Source organism: Oreochromis aureus, linkage group 22 (assembly GCF_013358895.1).
Source record: "Oreochromis aureus strain Israel breed Guangdong linkage group 22, ZZ_aureus, whole genome shotgun sequence".
NCBI classification, from domain to species: domain Eukaryota; kingdom Metazoa; phylum Chordata; class Actinopteri; order Cichliformes; family Cichlidae; genus Oreochromis; species Oreochromis aureus.
In genome coordinates, this window is record NC_052962.1 from 39,771,124 (window position 1) to 39,788,016 (window position 16,893).

Here is a 16,893-nt window from a genome sequence, read left to right on the forward strand (position 1 = left end):
TAATCAGGTCCCAATCAGCCAAATATAAAAAAATAATCAAAAGGGTTAAAAAAAAATAAAAGTCCCGTGTGAGTCTGTGATGTGAAAGGTCAGTGAGCGAGGGGTCAGAGTGTCTTCCTGTTTCCTCGGAGCTCTGAACCTTCAGCCGTTTCGAGTCGGATTCATTTCCTGCTAACATGAAGGCAGCGACCAATCAGCAGGAGCCCGTGAAATATTTACACATTTATGATTTTATTCCATTTAAATAAAAAAGGACACAGTTTACATTTTCATATGTGCAGCTTCAGCGAGCTCACAATCTGGTTTGTACATGAACAGACTGCAGAGCAGACGGAGGTTCTTAAAACGGATCAAAAGTCCGAGGTTTGAATAAAACTACGATTGAACCACATTCAGAATTCAAACCTCATTCTTTTGATGAACAGACACAAACGAGAACATTTCCCGAGGTTTCCTCTCTAAATACATGATGTCATAATGTCAGCTGGTCAATAATCACCTCAGAGGTTCAGTAACAGCTTTCAGTGCGTTTGATTCAGATTATAGAAACCAGGAAGTGAAACGTGAGCCGACTGTGTGTGAAATCTTTGAAGAACCAACGAGCAGCTGACAAATCTCGTTCTTCTGCTCCATCAGTGTTTTAAAACCCAAACAAACCACCATAAAAAAATAAGAGTTTACCTTCATATCCTCCACGTTCTTCTCTGCACACATGAAGAGGAACATCAGTATAAAAGGAAAACACCATGAAGTGAAGCAACATTAACACAGGATGAAGTTTTCCCACATGTTCACTGTAAGAAAGGCTACAGATACTACATTTCCCATAATGCTGAGCAAATGTGACCCTGATGGGTGAAACTTTGGAGCTTTAAACTTTTTAAATATAATTGAAAATTTTGTACAAACTCAGAAACAAATCACTCCGTCGGCTCAGCGAGGCGGAGCTATTCTGTACATCGGGGGGCGCTTTCGTCCACCAGGTCCTTGCCCCGCCCTCGGCGCTCATGTTAAACACGAGTGTATGTGCATTAATGGACAGTCATCCTCTGATCGAGGAGCTCAAGCGCCCCCTTTCAGCAGTTTTTTTTTCTCCTCATGCCTCTGGGTGATGTCACAAAGAAGGCGTCCCTAATATGGTCATCTCAGGCACAGCAGCCACACCCACAAATCAAGAGAAAGGTTAAAGGGGAGGAGCCAAAGCAGCTTGTTTCACACAGAGCATAGACTGGCCCAGTATCAGATAAAGGAGGATTATTATGAATTGTGGATCATGCAAAGCTCCTTAGAGTCCACGAAGTAAAAAAAATGCACAGGAAGTGCGCAGAACAGGCCTTTAAAGATTTTTCACAATAAAACAGATTGTATGAAGTTTTCTATGCATTAATTCTGTACAATAAAGAAAAAAATCTGCATATATATATATATCCATAAATATTTTAGATCAGGAGATAATCCCGAGTTCAGACTACAAGCACAGAGTCACGCCGGACCGTCCGACAAATACAAAATATTTTTGTTTTTTGACTTTTTGTTGTGAAAAAACAAAAAAAAAAGTAAAAAAGTAAAAAGGTGACAAAATATCTACACTGATATTTACATCTATTAAATAACCGCACCAAAACAAGCATAAAAAACTAAACATTGATGAAGACGACGGCTGACGCGTGAAGCAGGAACGATTTCACCGCTGTACCACAGAAAACCCAGAAAAGTACCAAACGAGCTGCTTTTGTTTCATTCTCGGTGGAACTTCATTAGTTTGGTTTTTGCTGGCAATATTTTAGTTCACAGCTGCCACACCGCGCGCCGTACAGACGCCGTCACATCTGTGGTTCCTGCTTCATGCAGCAGCGGTCGGGTTGACAGCTGAGACGCGCTGCAGTTCCTCTGAGCTTCTGGATCTCATAATTACGACTCATTAAAACGTGAAAAACACGTCGGCGCCAGTTAACGTCTCGGCGCCGTGCTCGGAGCCTCCGTACCGAGAGGATGAACGTTGCACTTGATCCTGTGAAAAAGCAGAATTTATTCTTTAAAGTTTATTTCTCTGACGTTTACTCGGATCTTTCAGAGCATTAGAACAGACTTCCTGTTTGTACGTGAAAGAAAAAGCTCAGCTCTTCCTCTGTCTGAATTATGAGGTACAGAAGGCGGAGCTTAGTGTGTGCACAGAGCGCTGCGTGTCTGTCGATGTTTCCAGTGTCACTCGGTGACAGATGCGTGGCTGTCAGGCGCTTCGTGGAGCAGCTTCCTCTCCACGCTGCGTTCTCGCTGGACGCGCTCGCTGTTAAACATTAAAACGCAGCACGCCGCTCTGCTGTCTGCATCTCGCTCTCATTTTACAAACATGTTGGCGTTTGTGGGACGTCCTCGCGTTCAATTTGTTTTCTGGAATTTTCACCTTTTGGGAAACGACAGGAAGCTCAACTCGTGAGCGGAGAGGAGCTTCCTGTTTGCTGGAGGAGGAACCGTTACCTGGTGCAGGGACGGTGAGGTTATACTTCAAGTCTTTCTCCAACCTTTAACCTCCGACCTTCAAACTCCTTCTGATTGGCTGATTAAGTATTCATCTGTCCGTCGGCGGGCGGGTAAAGGCTGCCTATGAGACGAAGAGGAAGAGGAGGGGTGGTGCTGGTGGCGTCCTCGGAGCGAGGTGTGGTTGCTGTGGTGATGGTTGGAGCTGCTGTGGGAGGATGGGGGAGGCGGGGGTGGGTCTCGGAGGGAGGGGGGGACAGCGGACGACTTGATGGGGACGATCCGAGTGTCCATGACCTCGCAGTCGACCTGCATCATCATCTCGTAGCCCTGAGACGAGTTATAGAGGCTCTCTGAGGAAGAGGAGGGAGACGGAGGAAGAGCGGCTTGTTAATATAATAATAATAATAGTAATAACAATCATCACCATCATCATCATCATCAGGACAAGCTCCATCCATAATGAGAAGAACAGCAGCTGAGCCACTGTGACCGAGTGAGCTGTGCACAGCGGCGCTCGCCGAGCGATTCACAGCCTCACCGCAGCCTCACCGCAGCCTGTCGCGCTACAACGTGCACACTCACCGTTTACAGACATGGCCGGCATCACCAGGGACATCTTGGGCCGGCTGGTTTTGTTGTGGCTGATGGCCGGAAGCAGGAGGTGGTCCTGCAGGAAGAAACGCCGTTTAACACCCGCAGCTGAGAACCTGCTGCTACTGTGTGTGTGTGTGTGTGTGTGTGTGTGTGCGTGCGCCATACCCGTCTGAACGAGACCACGTAGAACGTGTCCTCTCTGCGGTCGATGGCGTCCAGGAAGTCGCTGTAGGTGACCTCAGGACCAGGAAGCACCTGCAGCTGACTGCAGCACAGCAAGAGAATCATCAGGCTGAGGCTGGACAGTATTCAACATTAATGTAATAATACAGCAACATGTCACTTCCTGTCTGACTTGCTGAGGCTGACTGCTGCACACTCAGCAGGTCTGCGCTCGGCGATGAAGAGCGTGTCGTACCTTTCTATGGAGCGGTGAGTCTGGATCGGCAGATATCTGGAGAAGTTGGTTTTCCTCTGCTGAGCTTTCTGCTGCAGACGAGACGAGAGCAAAGTTACACAAACCACAGATCCCAGTCGAGGTGAACAAACTGAACTACTGTTCTCCATTAAAGGACTAAAGCTCTGGGAGATGAAGACGACGACTTACCTGGGCGATCTTGGCCTTCTTGGCGATCTTCGGTTTTCCGGACTTCTTGCGATCGATCTGGTGTCGATGGACCCATCCTCTCAGCTCGTCTGCCAGCCTGCAAAATTCAGAACAAGCAAGGAAACAGAAGCAGGAAGATTTAAATACAGCTGCAGCTCCTCGCCGTGTGCTCCTCACGTCAGTGTGATCCACAGCGTGAGCGTGGAGATCCTAACAGAGTCAGACTCACCTGAGAGACTCGGAGCGGTTGAACTGCCGGCAGTCCGAGGAGGTGAAGTATCGGTCGATGTCCTGCAGAACCAGGTCCTTCACGTCACTGAACACGTCGCTCAGGTTTCTGCGCGCACACGCACGCACACACACACACACACACACACACACACACACACACAGTGACTCATTTGTTTAAAGTGTGGAGAAACAGTCCGATGCACGTGTCAGCAGGTGAGCTTCTGTTAAACGTGTCTGTCAGCTGATAACTGTGACAGCGTGGACACTTTCACACCACCCACTGGTGTATCTGTGTGTGTGTGTGTGTGTGTGTGTGTGTGTGTGTGTGTGTGTGTGTGTGTGTGTGTGTGTGTGTTGGTGCTGCTGTGGCGGGCGGCTGGGTGTTTGACCCCTGACCTCTCTGTGTGATAAAGCTCCGCCTCTGCTGAAGCGCTCTGTATGAGGTGTGATGGCAGCCTTCAGCGTGCTCGCTGCTTTCAGCACAAACACTCAAACTGACAGTCGCAGTGATGTCACAAAACGCCGACATCAGCTTCCTCTCACCTGAACTGATACGACTCTGCGGCGTATTTCTCCTCCGCTCTCTTCCATCGCTCGTCTCCTACGTCCTCCTCCGTCTCCGTCTTGTCCTCCACCTTGTTGGTAGACGGCGCCGCCTCCTGCTGACGCTGTTCGATCTCCAGCAGCCGCCGTCCTGTAAACGACACCACGTCTTCCTGCAGACCCGTCGCCAGCTTCCTGTCTGTGATGCTGTGATGCAGAACAGAACGTGCTGAACGAAAGCAGCGCCGACATCTGCGGCGACAAATATTTTCACGACGCGTCACGAACGATACCTGACGGGTCCGAAGCTGAAGGTCATGAAGAGGAGGACGACCATGACGCACAGAGCTCTCTTGTTACTCGCTGAGTCGGCGCCCTGAAACAACATGAACACGATTAGAAAATGACGCTGAACGCCGACGCAGCAGGTTCATCTGTTTTTGTTTGTCTGCAGCGCCGTCTGACTCCTCCCCTTTTGTCTCAGTTACTTCCTGTTGTTGTTTTTTTTTTTAGCTCCCTCAGCAGATCATTCAGTGTAGTTACGCAGAGATGTTCAGTTTAATGATGGTAACCCACGGAAACCCACGCCACACCGCGTCTACATCTGGCTGCATGGCTGTCTGCCTCCATGTTTGTTCTGCAACCATCGTTTCACTGTGATGATGATGATCATCAGCACGTCTTACAGAACGCTCTTCACTCAGCAGCAGGTTAAGCGGCATTACGCTGAACGCCACACTTGGCGCTCTGATGCTGCTGTCACTCATCATCCTTATCACGAGGCTGATGGCGGCTGACAGGAAAGGCGTGAAGCTGAAGAGCTGAGAGGGAAAACAGGAACAACCAGAACGTCCAGCTCGCAGGACTCCACCAACCGGTCAGCCCGCTGCTCTCCTGCTGCTCCCGACGTTTACAGTTTAACAACAGCCAGAAATGTTCATGTTCAAATGTTCATGCAGCTGCATCTCTTTATAAAACCTTTCACTCATGTGTTGTGATGCTTCTGGGAGTCTCACCTCCTTCCCTGCCAGTCTCTCCCTCAGTGCCTGGTTCTCCTTGCGGAGCCGTTCGTTCTCCTGCTGGGCCTCCCTCAGCTGAGCCTCCAGGTTCTGCAGGTACTCCTTCTTCTTCTTCCTCGACTGGCAGGCTGACTCACGGTTCTTTATCATCCTCTGCTGCCGCTTCAGCACTTTCATCTGAGGAGGAGGAGGAGGAGGTCAGTGTGGAGGAGGAGGAGGAGGATGTCAGTGTGGAGGAGGAGGAGGTCAGTGTGGATGTTAAAATGAGAGGACAGGAAAAAGAGGAGGAGACGCGTGAAGGTTCAGCCTGCGCGTGTGATGTAATCCGTTCACAGACAGACTGAGGAATTCTGGGTACTGACTGTAACGTCAGCGCCGTACTCACATCGATGTCGTTCGAGCTGTTGCTGGGCAAAGTTGTAGTCGCCGGGACGATGGGTTTGCTGGTGGGCGGGGCCGTGGGGCTGGAGCAGTGCTGGGGGATGCTGGGAGAGACGGGCTCCATTTTGACGATGGCCGGCGTGGAGCCGAGGCAGACGGACGGAGAGATGACGACTGGAGGAGGAAGAGGAGAAGATGAAGATGAATCTGCTCAGAGCATCATCAACACACGAGAACTGAACACACGACTGTTTATCGATCATGTTTAGGAAGGTTACGGTTTGGACTCTCCAGCATCCCTCCGTCATCACTCATTCCCCGACTACGTTATTAAATCAGCTGCACGAAGTGAAACGCCACGAAGAGCAAAGGCAGAAATAATTAATAATATAATATATTAATTAATTAATAATATATTAATTTATAATAATGATAATAATAATAATAATAATAATAATAATACATTTAATTTAGATTTAAAATATAAAAATAGTTATTTATAAAAGAAACTGTGATGGGAAAGGAAATAAACAGAAGGATTAACAAAGGAAGAAACAGGATGTTGTTACCAGGTCTGGTCTGATCCATGGAGGGGAGGCCCTGCAGTATGAGCGCCTTGGCCGGCGTGGCGGTCTGGGTGACGGGGAGGGTGGCGACGCACACGGGTCGGGGCTGGATGGGGGGTTTGGTGCTCAGGATGGTGTTGGCCTTTAATGTGGCCGAGCTCGGCAAGACTGAAGGAGACAGAGAGGCGGCGTCAGAGGTTAAAGCGGCGCTCTTTAAAGGATGCAGCACCAGCGCTCACAGGTCAGACTGGACCGGCGCGGCTCTTTGGTTAAACGACAGCGTGAGTGAAACCCGACGCTGAGGCTCAGCATGGAAACAGGACGGAGCGCTCCATCAGGAGCACGCACGCTGCGGTTAATCCAAAGTACACAAACAGGTTTGTTAGCGTCCATCATTTGCATGCTCGCACAGAAAAACCAGTCTGGAGGCGCTGCAGCGCTGCAGAGCTGCAGGCGTGTCGTCAACAACAAGAGCAAGAAATGCTCCAAACTTTTAATGACTTTTAATGTTTTTAAAAGAGTATTTATACACATATACAGAGGTAAGCTAACATGTCGCTAGCATGTGCTTTCATTTCATATAATCCAAACCCTCTGATGTTCATTAAAGACACGTTAAAGTGAGCGGCGAGCCTCAGAGTGAGTCGCTGTGGTGATCCTGATGATGATGCCTTTTCTTTGCCTTCTAACCAGGATCAGGTTGCAGCAGATGAGACATTCATGTCTGTTGGGACTGATCTATTATGTTCAGGCTCTACCTCCACAGGTCGCCCGGTAAACCGAGAGCTTTCCCTTCAGGCACAGCCCACACATGAAAGCTCGACCGACCCGCCGACGCTCCGTTTTCCCAACAGTTCAGATAAAAGCTGCTTTCAGCTGCTGCCTTATTCACACAGGCTCTCTGAGCAGGCTTACACCTGGCACATTTCTACACCTGGAAACACCAGAGAGCCGCTGAGGCACAACTCAGACACCTGAACTCTTTCACCTCTCACACAAAGGGCCGGTGCTCCGTCTCAGACTCGCTGACTCGTCCACAGCTGCTTCACACTGACGTGCAGCTCAGAGCCAAGGTTACCCAGGACAGGAACATCCTGTTTTTAGACCGACGTGTGCAGCGGCCATGAACAAACAACACCAAGCAGAATAAAATCTGCACACAGACATTCGCTCATTTTTGCAGCTCGTATGACGTCGCCTGCCTAAAAATAACTTTTATGTTTAAAGTGCAGTTATGCAAAACAAAAACTGAGACCTGACCTCCCCTGTCAGTGTGTATCAGTGTTAGTGCGTGCACGCACGCACACACGCGTCGCTGTTACATCACTCCATTGCCATCAGCTGATCACAGCAGGCTCAGGATCAATACTTGGAGCTCATTAAACTGAGAACTCTGAATCAGACTTTGACTTTCAGATTGTCCATCGCTGTGTCAAAAGCTACGCAAGCACCTTGGCTAAAGTCTGACCTCAGCATCACAGCAGCTAACCAGGCACCTCAGAGACGTTCTTCTTGTTTTGGTCTGATTCTTGGACAAAGGTTACATTTGATTACATGAAGCTGGAGAAGCAGGCCTGATGTTTGTGATGCTTCCTGACGTGGAGAACGACTCCCAGCCAGGGAAGCTGCTCATTAAGCTAACACTGGTCCTCTGTACCAATACCTGGAAGCACCAATCACCAAAGCAACCAAACCACACCCAGCTCTCCCATTGGCTGCTTTCAGTGGATGAGCGGGCGAGCGGTCGTACCTGTAGCCTGTGTCTGTAACCCGCCGATGACCGCGGGGATCGGCGTTGTCAGCGGCGCCTGGAGCTGCGTCTGTGTCACCGCAGCAATCTGGGTCTGTGTTGGGGGTGCTGTTGTTGCTACGGTAACTTCCATGGACCCTAGGGGAGGCGACAGCACGTCTCCATACATGTAGGGAGGAGTCGGAGGATTTTCGCCTTTAACGGTGATCTGAGCAGGAGAGAGAAACGGGGACATCCTTTTTACCGCCATAACAAACCCGTCTGTGTTCATTAGCCTTCTTTAATATACCCACTGACTCCCCCGTGAACTGAAACACACCTGTGGGTCAGGTGGAGAGGCCGAGCACTCGGACTCGAGCGAGGACGGGGGCGAGGGGGGCTCTGCTTTCACCTGAAACACTGCACACGACAACCAGTGAAACCACAAGAAACGTACAAACGATCCAAAACGCCATGAAAAGAAACCCGACAGGGACTTACACATCTCCACCGGCAGCGGCTGCGTTATTGTCATTTCATTTTTAATCGCCGGAGCGTCAGCTTCAAAGAAAACACACACAGGAACAGCTCATTTACATCAAACTCGCACTAAACTGTGGTGGTTTAAGGTCGCCACGGTCCGCTGACCGGCATGTACCTGTGAGAAGGTTGTCGTCAAGGTGTCGCCAGGGCGAAGTAGGGTTGTCAGGATCGAGGGTGAGCACGAGGTCATTGTCGAACTGGCAGAGAGAGAGAGAGAGAGCGCGAGAGAGAGCGAGAGAGAGAGAGAGAGAGAGAGAGAGCAAAGAAAGAAAACAATCAGACCCAGCAACTGTGTGTGTGCGCGCGCCTGTTTAGATATCTTTGTGGGGACCAACAGCCCAAAAGTGCCCGTCTTCACGAGTTTGCATCTTTGAGACTTAAAGTGTGGTGTTAGTGTCAGGGTCACAGTTGGGTTAGGCGTTCATATTTAATGGTTAGGGTAAGCAGATAGGGAAAGCATTATGTCAATTAGATGTCCTCACTGAGATAGCAAAAAAGAGAGTATGTGTGTGTCTTATTATCACACCGCTGTCACCAAAGCAGCCGCTGTTTAAAGTGGGCGGAGCTGTGATCTGCAGCTAAAACAACTCAGACAAAAACTTGAGTTTCTGTGAGGACGTAAATCTGCTGAACCATGAAGCATCAGGAGCTGTGATGTGGAAACTGCTGGTTTCAGGTCAAAGGTCACACGAAGCAGGTGATAAACATGAAACAAACATTTCTCCTCATTGAGGGCCAAAGCAGCGCGCCAAATATTTCCATTGTTATTTTAAGGTGGGACGTTTGCAGAAACTGTTTGCGCTTCAGTAAACTTGTCGGTCACGTCCTGCAGATCACAGATAACAAAACACCAGGAAACATCCTGCTGAACCTGCAGCTTCAACCAGGAAGCAGCTCCGCAACATACGCCACGTCACCGCTGATCGTTAAAGTCATAACAATTATTAATCACCATCTGCAGCACTTTAAGCTCACAGCTAAACTAGCAAACACTGCATTCACAGCAGCCTGCTAACCAAAACAGTCAGGTGTCAGTTTGTTTCAGAGACTTTTAATCTGAAGAACCAAAATCCAGAGAAACAAACTTTTACTTTGAAACTTTCCTTTTTTTCTATTAAAGAAAAAAAACAAACAAAGTAAACAAAGACTCTGGTGTTAAAAAAACCTTCTTCTGCTTTTCTTTGTCTTCCTGACTGTGCAGCTACGATGGGCGATGTAGATATTAAACATGTCTAGAAGTCGTCTCAGCTGTTTCCCATTCTTGATGCGTCTGAAGCCACAGAGGGGAAATATTCCTTATATGGAGGTCTCGGCCACAGAAACCACGCCCCCTGCTGTTCAAACCTGTTTGTGGGGCGAACTCAAACTGTTGATTTCAGAAAGATTCTGAACTGAGCAGCTGCAGTGAGGAGCAGTGAAAGTATAAGAAGGCTTATTTCAAACCGTCACTCATGCAAAGCTGCTGTAGTTGAGTCCATGAGCAGAATCAATTTATCTGTTAAAACTCAAATGATCCCTGCTTCAGAAATCATTTGTCCGTTTATTCTTGTACATGTTGATCTGCTGCTATCCAGACTGATGTGTTTGTTTTCCTCTGGAAACGGGTCATGTGATAGTGGAGTGACGAATCAGGGAAGGAGTGCAGTGACTCGAAAGACCCAATCAGGCAGCGATCGCTGGGCTCAGCGTCGCCATTTTCATAAATATCAGACAGTCAAATAATGAGCTCACAGCTCTGTGAGGCTACGCAAATGTGCCCAACGAGTCACAGCAGCCCAGGTCCCAGAGGCAGAGCCCACAGCAGCCCTGCAGGCTCACAGCCATCTTCACTGCACAATATCAAGCAGGTGGTTTTAATGTTGCAGCTGAACACTTTGGTTTTACATCATTTGACAGTGCTGATAATCTAGGATTAACTGCAAGTGTAGCAGCAGAGCTACACACTGGATTTCATCACCGTGTGAAAGTGCTGGTCGCAGGGTGTTGGGTTCAATGTGAGGTGTGCACAGACAGCAGAGCGTGAGCTTTGTTTGGTGAACGTACCGATGCGTCGTATTTCAAGCCTCGGCCGAAGTCCCCGTCCTCGCCCTCCTCCATGCTCTCACACTGGAACAGGCAGGCATCTGCAGGAGACACGAGTCCACACACATGAGAGAAAACAAAACCAGCTTCAACCACGCACACACACCGCAATGGTGTCAACTCTGCTTCTCCCATCATCATCATCATCATCGTTTATTTATATAGTGCTTTACGAACACACAAGGCAGTCCAAAGTGCTAAACAACACAGATTAAAACAACTACCAATTTAAAAATACGATAAAATCATTACATACAATAAAATAAATAAGAAGGTGTCAGTTTCCTACAGAGTTAAAAGCCAGGGAATAAAAATAGGTTTTCAATCTGGACTTAAAGACCTGCACTGATGACGCTTGTCTAATTTGAAGGGGAAGGTTATTCCAGAGCATCGGAGCCACAATTGAAAAAGCTCGGTCTCCTCTGCATTTCAGCTGCGACTTAGGAACCGACAGCAACAGCTGCTCAGCTGAACGGAGCGAGCGAGGAGGAACATGTGGTTTCAGCAAATCAGATAAGTAGACAGGAGCCAGACCATTTAAAGATTTAAAAACCAATAAAAGGACTTTAAAACGAACCCTAAATTCAATGGGAAGCCAATGCAAGGAAGCCAGAACCGGAGTGATGTGATCGAATTTCCTACTACCGGTTAAAAATCGTGCCGCCGCATTTTGCACTAACTGCAGGCGTGACAAGGTGCCCGACCCGGCCCCTATTAAAAGGGAATTACAATAGTCCAGACGTGAGGTGATAAAAGCATGAATAAGAGTTTCCAAACTGGGTTTGGAAAGGAAAGGCTTAACCTTCGACAGGCGTCTGAGGTGATAAAAAGCAGATTTTACCACCCCATTTACATGACCTTCAAAAGTAAGCGCGGAATCAAGTTTAACACCAAGATTAGTGATTGAACTTTTCAGATGAGAGGTCAAATCACCAAAATCAACATCTGGGGTATCAGTAGAGCGATGCGGGCCATATAAAATTGCTTCCGTTTTGTGATCATTAAAATTCAAAAAATTATTTGCCATCCATAATTTAATATCACTAAGACAGTCAAGCAATGATTGACATGGGGAGGTATCCAAATGACTAAAAGGTAAATAAAGCTGACAGTCATCGGCATACAAATGAAATGACACTCCGTGTTTACGAAAAATCGCACCAAGGGAGAGTAAGTACAGCGAGAAAAATAATGGCCCAAGGATAGATCCCTGGGGCACACCCCAAAGCAGAGGGGCCACAGAGGAAGCGGCCAGTCCCAGTTTGACACAAAAACTCCTTTCGGAAAGATATGATTTTACCCATGACAATGCCAAATCAGAAATTCCCACACAGTGATGTAAGCGGGAGATCAGCAGGTCGTGGTCCACTGTGTCATCATGCTTTGCATCTCTTCACACCTCTGGACTTTGAAGCCACATGCTCTTCGCTGGGTGTGAGCAGATGGACAGGACTAGAAATGAGTCCATCGGCTCAGTCGGAGATGGCGTAAAGTATTTGAGTATCTCATGTAAGATGATAAGAACTCCAGCTCAGAGACACTGCGATCACAGATTTTAAAATGATTTACTGACTAATATAGGATTTTCTTTAATATTTTGTGATAAAAAAAATAAAAAGCTCTGATAGCTGTTATCAACGAGGAAGCTGCAGAGTGCCGCCTTGTGGACAAACTATACACCATTAACACTCACAGCATGGCTGAATGGTGTTTCTCAAGTCTCATCTTAGTGCTTTGTCATGTTTCAGCCGTTATAGATGCGGATACCATTTTATTTTCTAGAAGCTGATAAATACACACTGATCTGTGGATAATATGATCAGTCAGTGTCAGGGGAAACAGCCTAACAGCAGAGTTTCTCTTACCAACAAAATAAAAAACTAAACTTTTTACACACAGACGTTTATATTTGATGACTCCGCCTTCTGTGCTGCTGTGTGCATACATACAGCTTGCATGCACTTTGGTCAGAAATAGCTGTGTTTTACAGGTTACTGTCCTTTATAATAAGCGTCTCTTCTTCTTCAGGTGTATTCACTCTTCCTGCTGCTGCTCTGACCCACTTCTCTCAGGGGGATCATTAAAGTTTCATCTAATCTCACCTGAGATTAGATGAAACTGCATTTACTGCAGGAGGCCAGCGGCAGGGCACTATAAATTCTTTGGTCTAAGAGCTACAATAAAACGGGTTGTAAACCTGTAAACCTACTTCACTGTTTAACTGGCAGGTATATCCTGGAAACGTGTGTTTTTTATTTAAAGAATGGAAACAGCACAGAGAGAGCTACATCTACAGCAGCTATTCTGACTGGTTATCAATGACATGTTGTTATTCTAACAGAGGGAACTCAGGACAGCACATCCTCCACCTGCATCCACCTTCCTACACCAGCTTTCTCAGGGTTATTGTGAAGCTGAAGATAAGAGGAGGCTGATAAGGTTATTATAACCGATTTCCTGCAAATATCGCGATAACACCGTGCGTCGATCACGACAGTCGTGACAGCCCTCTTCCTCAACCTGACCGCGGCTCGAGCTTTGACCTGAAACATGTCAACAGTGCGCGGTTTAATGCGGGGGTTTTAGCGGAAAATGGGGGAACAACGCGCAGAGGGCGAAGTGTGCGGTTAAATTAAAGCGAGCTCACGTTTCCAGCAAACGTGTTGAACACACACCGGCACGTCCGGGTGAGCAGGCTGAAGGAGGAAGCGCGTGCACAGTACAGCCCTGCAGTCGCGTGCGCTCTAATACAACCCATAAATAATCATATACGAATATATTTGACCAGTTTTGTCGTGAACACAGACGTTACGGTGGGAACAATGAGCGCTGAAGACGCTCCGACGACCCCGTTAGCTTCGCCTCGCCTTCTCGATGCATCCACACCCCCGCTATCAACCCCGGCTCCCTCTAAATGCCTCAGCCTCCTCTGAATGCTTCAGCTTCACCCCGAATGCTTCAAAATGCTGCCTCACCCCAGTCTTCGCTCGTCAGGAGGTTATCGGCGAAGAAGCGGCTGTCCAAATCCGACAACAGATCCGTACTCATCGCCCCGCAGGCGGTGTGTTTGAAGAGCAGGAGGCTCGATAGCAGCTAGCTAAACAAACAGACAGATTACCGCCTCCAGCGTCCGCATCAAGATAGCTGAGCGGTGTGATGTAAATATATCATTTATAATTCAAACTAATCAAATATATATTTGGTCTAATTTTCCTTATTTATGTCTACTTTCTGTCTCCGCTCGAACTGTAGGTCCTTCCCTTTTACTTCGCATATGACAGCACAAGGAAACGCTTTTTTTGGGCAGAGCTACCGCCCACGTCTGCTAGAGAAGCCAATCACAGCCCAGGGATGTGTGATTCACTAAATATTGGACCAATAGGAGGATTCAGAGACTACTATTGGGTTGCCAGGGAGCCTATCGTTGAGAAGAACAAGTGAGGAAGGTCTTTAAAGGTGATTCGGTCCAATCGAATGGTCGTATTTTGATTGAGATGTGTAGGAAGCCAGTGAACGCTAGGAATGTCAGGGTTTGACAGGCGCGGGGAGCCAATCACGGGTCAGAAGTAGAAAAACAGTTTTGGTGAACTCACGTGGATCCAGGCAGAGAGATGTGAATTCTGCGTTATGTCCAGTTTGTGGACGAATTCAAAAAGAAGCCGGTGTGCACACATAAACAAACCAACCCGGGTGGCAGTAAACGATGCTACCGCGGGACAGGGATGGGGCTCTCATTTTTAGTTTTGGGGATGAAGCGTGGGAGTCGTTACATAACAGTGCAGCGTGAGTGGGGGCAAAGCGAAAGCAGCAGCCTGCAGCCCCTCACGAGGGTTCTGTTTTTATTAATCACGGGGAGCACACCTGAGGATGGCGCAGGTGCTGCGCGCTTCCGGGGGTGAGTTTTAATGAGGAAACTCAGAGAGCTGCAGCTGCTTTCAGGTACTGCTGTGGTTTTTATGTGGAAGGTGGAGCACAGCACCTACTAGTGACGCACTCGGAGCGGCACAGCGTCATTTTGACCACACAGTGTGAGGGCCATGAAGAGCCGAACATTCGTAAAGGCGTCCTTATAAAAGTTTACAGCTGTAAAATAAAATGGTGTGTGAGCAGATATGTCAGGTGATCACAGGTGTGCTGTGATCTGCTGCAGACAAACTGAGGAATTTCAAAATCATGTTTTTGCAGTCTGTTCCTGGATTTTCCTGTAAGGGACCGTTTCAAGGTGAAAACGGGGCTAAACACAGAGACTTTCACAGGACCAAGGTCGGTGTGACAGTACAGACCAAACACATGCACCTGGTTTTGTTGTCACACTAAACTAACCCAGCGGTCTAACCTGTGCTGTGCACTGAAGGTCTGTGGTGAGTGAGCTCATGTGGTTTTCAGACAGCAAATGCACGGGCACGCTCTATTTCACAGCTGCAGAGGAGAAGACTGACATCAGGTTCAGCCTGACTGTCACAGCTGTGCAATATCAGTGACATAAGCAGCACACCTGAAATAAAGTCTTAATCTTCTTTTGAAGCTTTTTTTCAGCTTTGCTCATCAAAATAATAAAAAAAACCGTTTGTTCTCTGTATGTTCTGAGGCTAAATGACAGAAAATGAATAATGAATAACCCATGAAGTTTATTGTTTTCGTAAGCTTTTGGTGAACCTATGATAGGTGCTAATACCTTCCAGTCCAGCGTGTCCTTTGAAATACTTCTTAAAACCTTAAGTTGAGTCAGTAACACCTGGACAGCTGTAACTAATGAAACCTTTAAACGTGCAAATGACTGACAGTCACATCACAGTAATTTTGTTGATGAATGAAATCTGGTGCAGCAGAAATGTAGCACAGCAATGATGTATCCATTATTATATTCAAAGAATCTTAAATTTAAGAGTCTGAAAACATGGTGGTAGATGCTTCCATAGTGGAACAAGGTTTCAAAACTCTGTATTTGGACTACACTGATTCTACACATGCAGTTTATACGAGTATGTCCTGTTGATCACTGAGATTAAAGTTGGTAAAGGTTATGATTCATAATAAGTACCTGGATGCAGAGTCACATGACTTGGTTTTCTATTTCACTTTGTTGAGTAGAAATCTTTGCTTTTCTTCAGTTAATTGCTGGAAAACCAGACTCAGTCAAAGAATGATGATAGTGTCCAACCCCGAGATCTGTGTGACACCAACAGAAACAATCATACATATGTGTGTCCACCTTTACTGTCACACCAACACTGCACACTGTGTTTCCTTATGGTTTAGATGCAATGTATAAAAAGAGCTCACACCAGAGACCTACATATGTGACCACAGAGTTCCTGTTGTCTGCCTTTTATGAATCATTTCCGTCCATCCTGACACGAGGGCGAACATCATCTGCAGTCTTTTTGTCTTCATTCTTGGCTCTAATGTCACTAAAGGTAAGAACTTTGCACATTTACTGAAGCCAAGCAGTTTAATCTGCTCCATGTTTCACTGTTTTCATGACGTTCTGTGTTAAACTGAGCTCTTGGTTTGTACTGGCGGACTCTATGTCCTCTCACTGCATCGGACACGTAAAAGATCAAAGTCTTATTCAGAATTCTGTGTTTGCAGGTTTCATCCATGAAGCCGTTCAGAAGAATCAGCAGGTCATTCTGAGCTGCCGTCGCTCCATGTACTTACAGTTTACTTTCTAAGAGCCAGCAGGGGCCGACTCCTCTGTTTGGTCAAAAGCAAGTCCAGTTGCAGAGTAAACTGCACTGGATTCTGGTATCCACCAAGGGTCTGTACCGGGATCTCTCCCTGTTTCATTATATATATTGCCACTGGGTCGCTTTATACAGAGATACCATATTTCATTCCACCGCTATGCCAATGACACACAGCTCTGTGTCTCTGTAAAATCTACTGATGCAACTAACCTTTCCAACCTTACAAAGTGTTTAACAGATATTAAAAAATGCATGTGCTTCCTAAAATTAAACTCAGACAAAACTAAAATTCTTATTATTGGGTCAGACAAGCTGCTCTTCTTCTCTTGTCCTTTATCTGTACATGTCAAATCAGCTGTCAGAAACCTGGGGGTGGGAATGGGACGCATTTTATTTTTTTAATACAACGCTCTATCCCGTCACAGTG

At 47.1% G+C, this 16,893-nt stretch overlaps 1 protein-coding gene across 3 annotated transcripts; it reads right to left on the reverse strand.

The window, feature by feature from the left end:
- Positions 1-209: 209 nt before the first annotated feature.
- Positions 210-14,110, reverse strand: atf6b (activating transcription factor 6 beta). 3 transcript variants are annotated; one of them, XM_031756759.2, is made up of 17 exons: positions 13,752-14,110; positions 10,738-10,817; positions 8,810-8,891; positions 8,653-8,712; positions 8,492-8,571; positions 8,173-8,380; positions 6,426-6,590; positions 5,861-6,030; positions 5,473-5,652; positions 4,750-4,832; positions 4,457-4,663; positions 3,912-4,019; positions 3,683-3,779; positions 3,494-3,561; positions 3,241-3,340; positions 3,064-3,148; positions 210-2,831 (listed from the first exon to the last, which is right to left on the reverse strand). In XM_031756759.2, the coding sequence occupies exons 1-17, from the start codon at positions 13,822-13,824 to the stop codon at positions 2,539-2,541; spliced, it is 2,139 nt and encodes a 712-aa protein (XP_031612619.2). In that variant the 5' UTR covers positions 13,825-14,110; the 3' UTR covers positions 210-2,538. The 3 variants fall into 3 exon arrangements, with proteins under 3 accessions (XP_031612619.2, XP_031612618.2, XP_039461569.1); XM_031756758.2 differs by having other exon boundaries at positions 3,494-3,564; positions 13,752-14,106; XM_039605635.1 differs by lacking the exons at positions 8,173-8,380; positions 8,492-8,571; positions 8,653-8,712 and having other exon boundaries at positions 3,494-3,564.
- Positions 14,111-16,893: the final 2,783 nt, after the last annotated feature.

Coding starts and splice junctions, on each gene's coding strand:
- atf6b (XM_031756758.2), bottom strand. CDS start 13,824: ATGAGTACGGATCTGTTGTCGGATTTGGACAGCCGCTTCTTCGCCGAT. Junction 8,892..10,737: donor GCTTGAAATACGACGCATCG/GTACGTTCACCA, acceptor TCTCTCTGCCAG/TTCGACAATGACCTCGTGCT. Junction 8,713..8,809: donor TGACGACAACCTTCTCACAG/GTACATGCCGGT, acceptor TTTTCTTTGAAG/CTGACGCTCCGGCGATTAAA.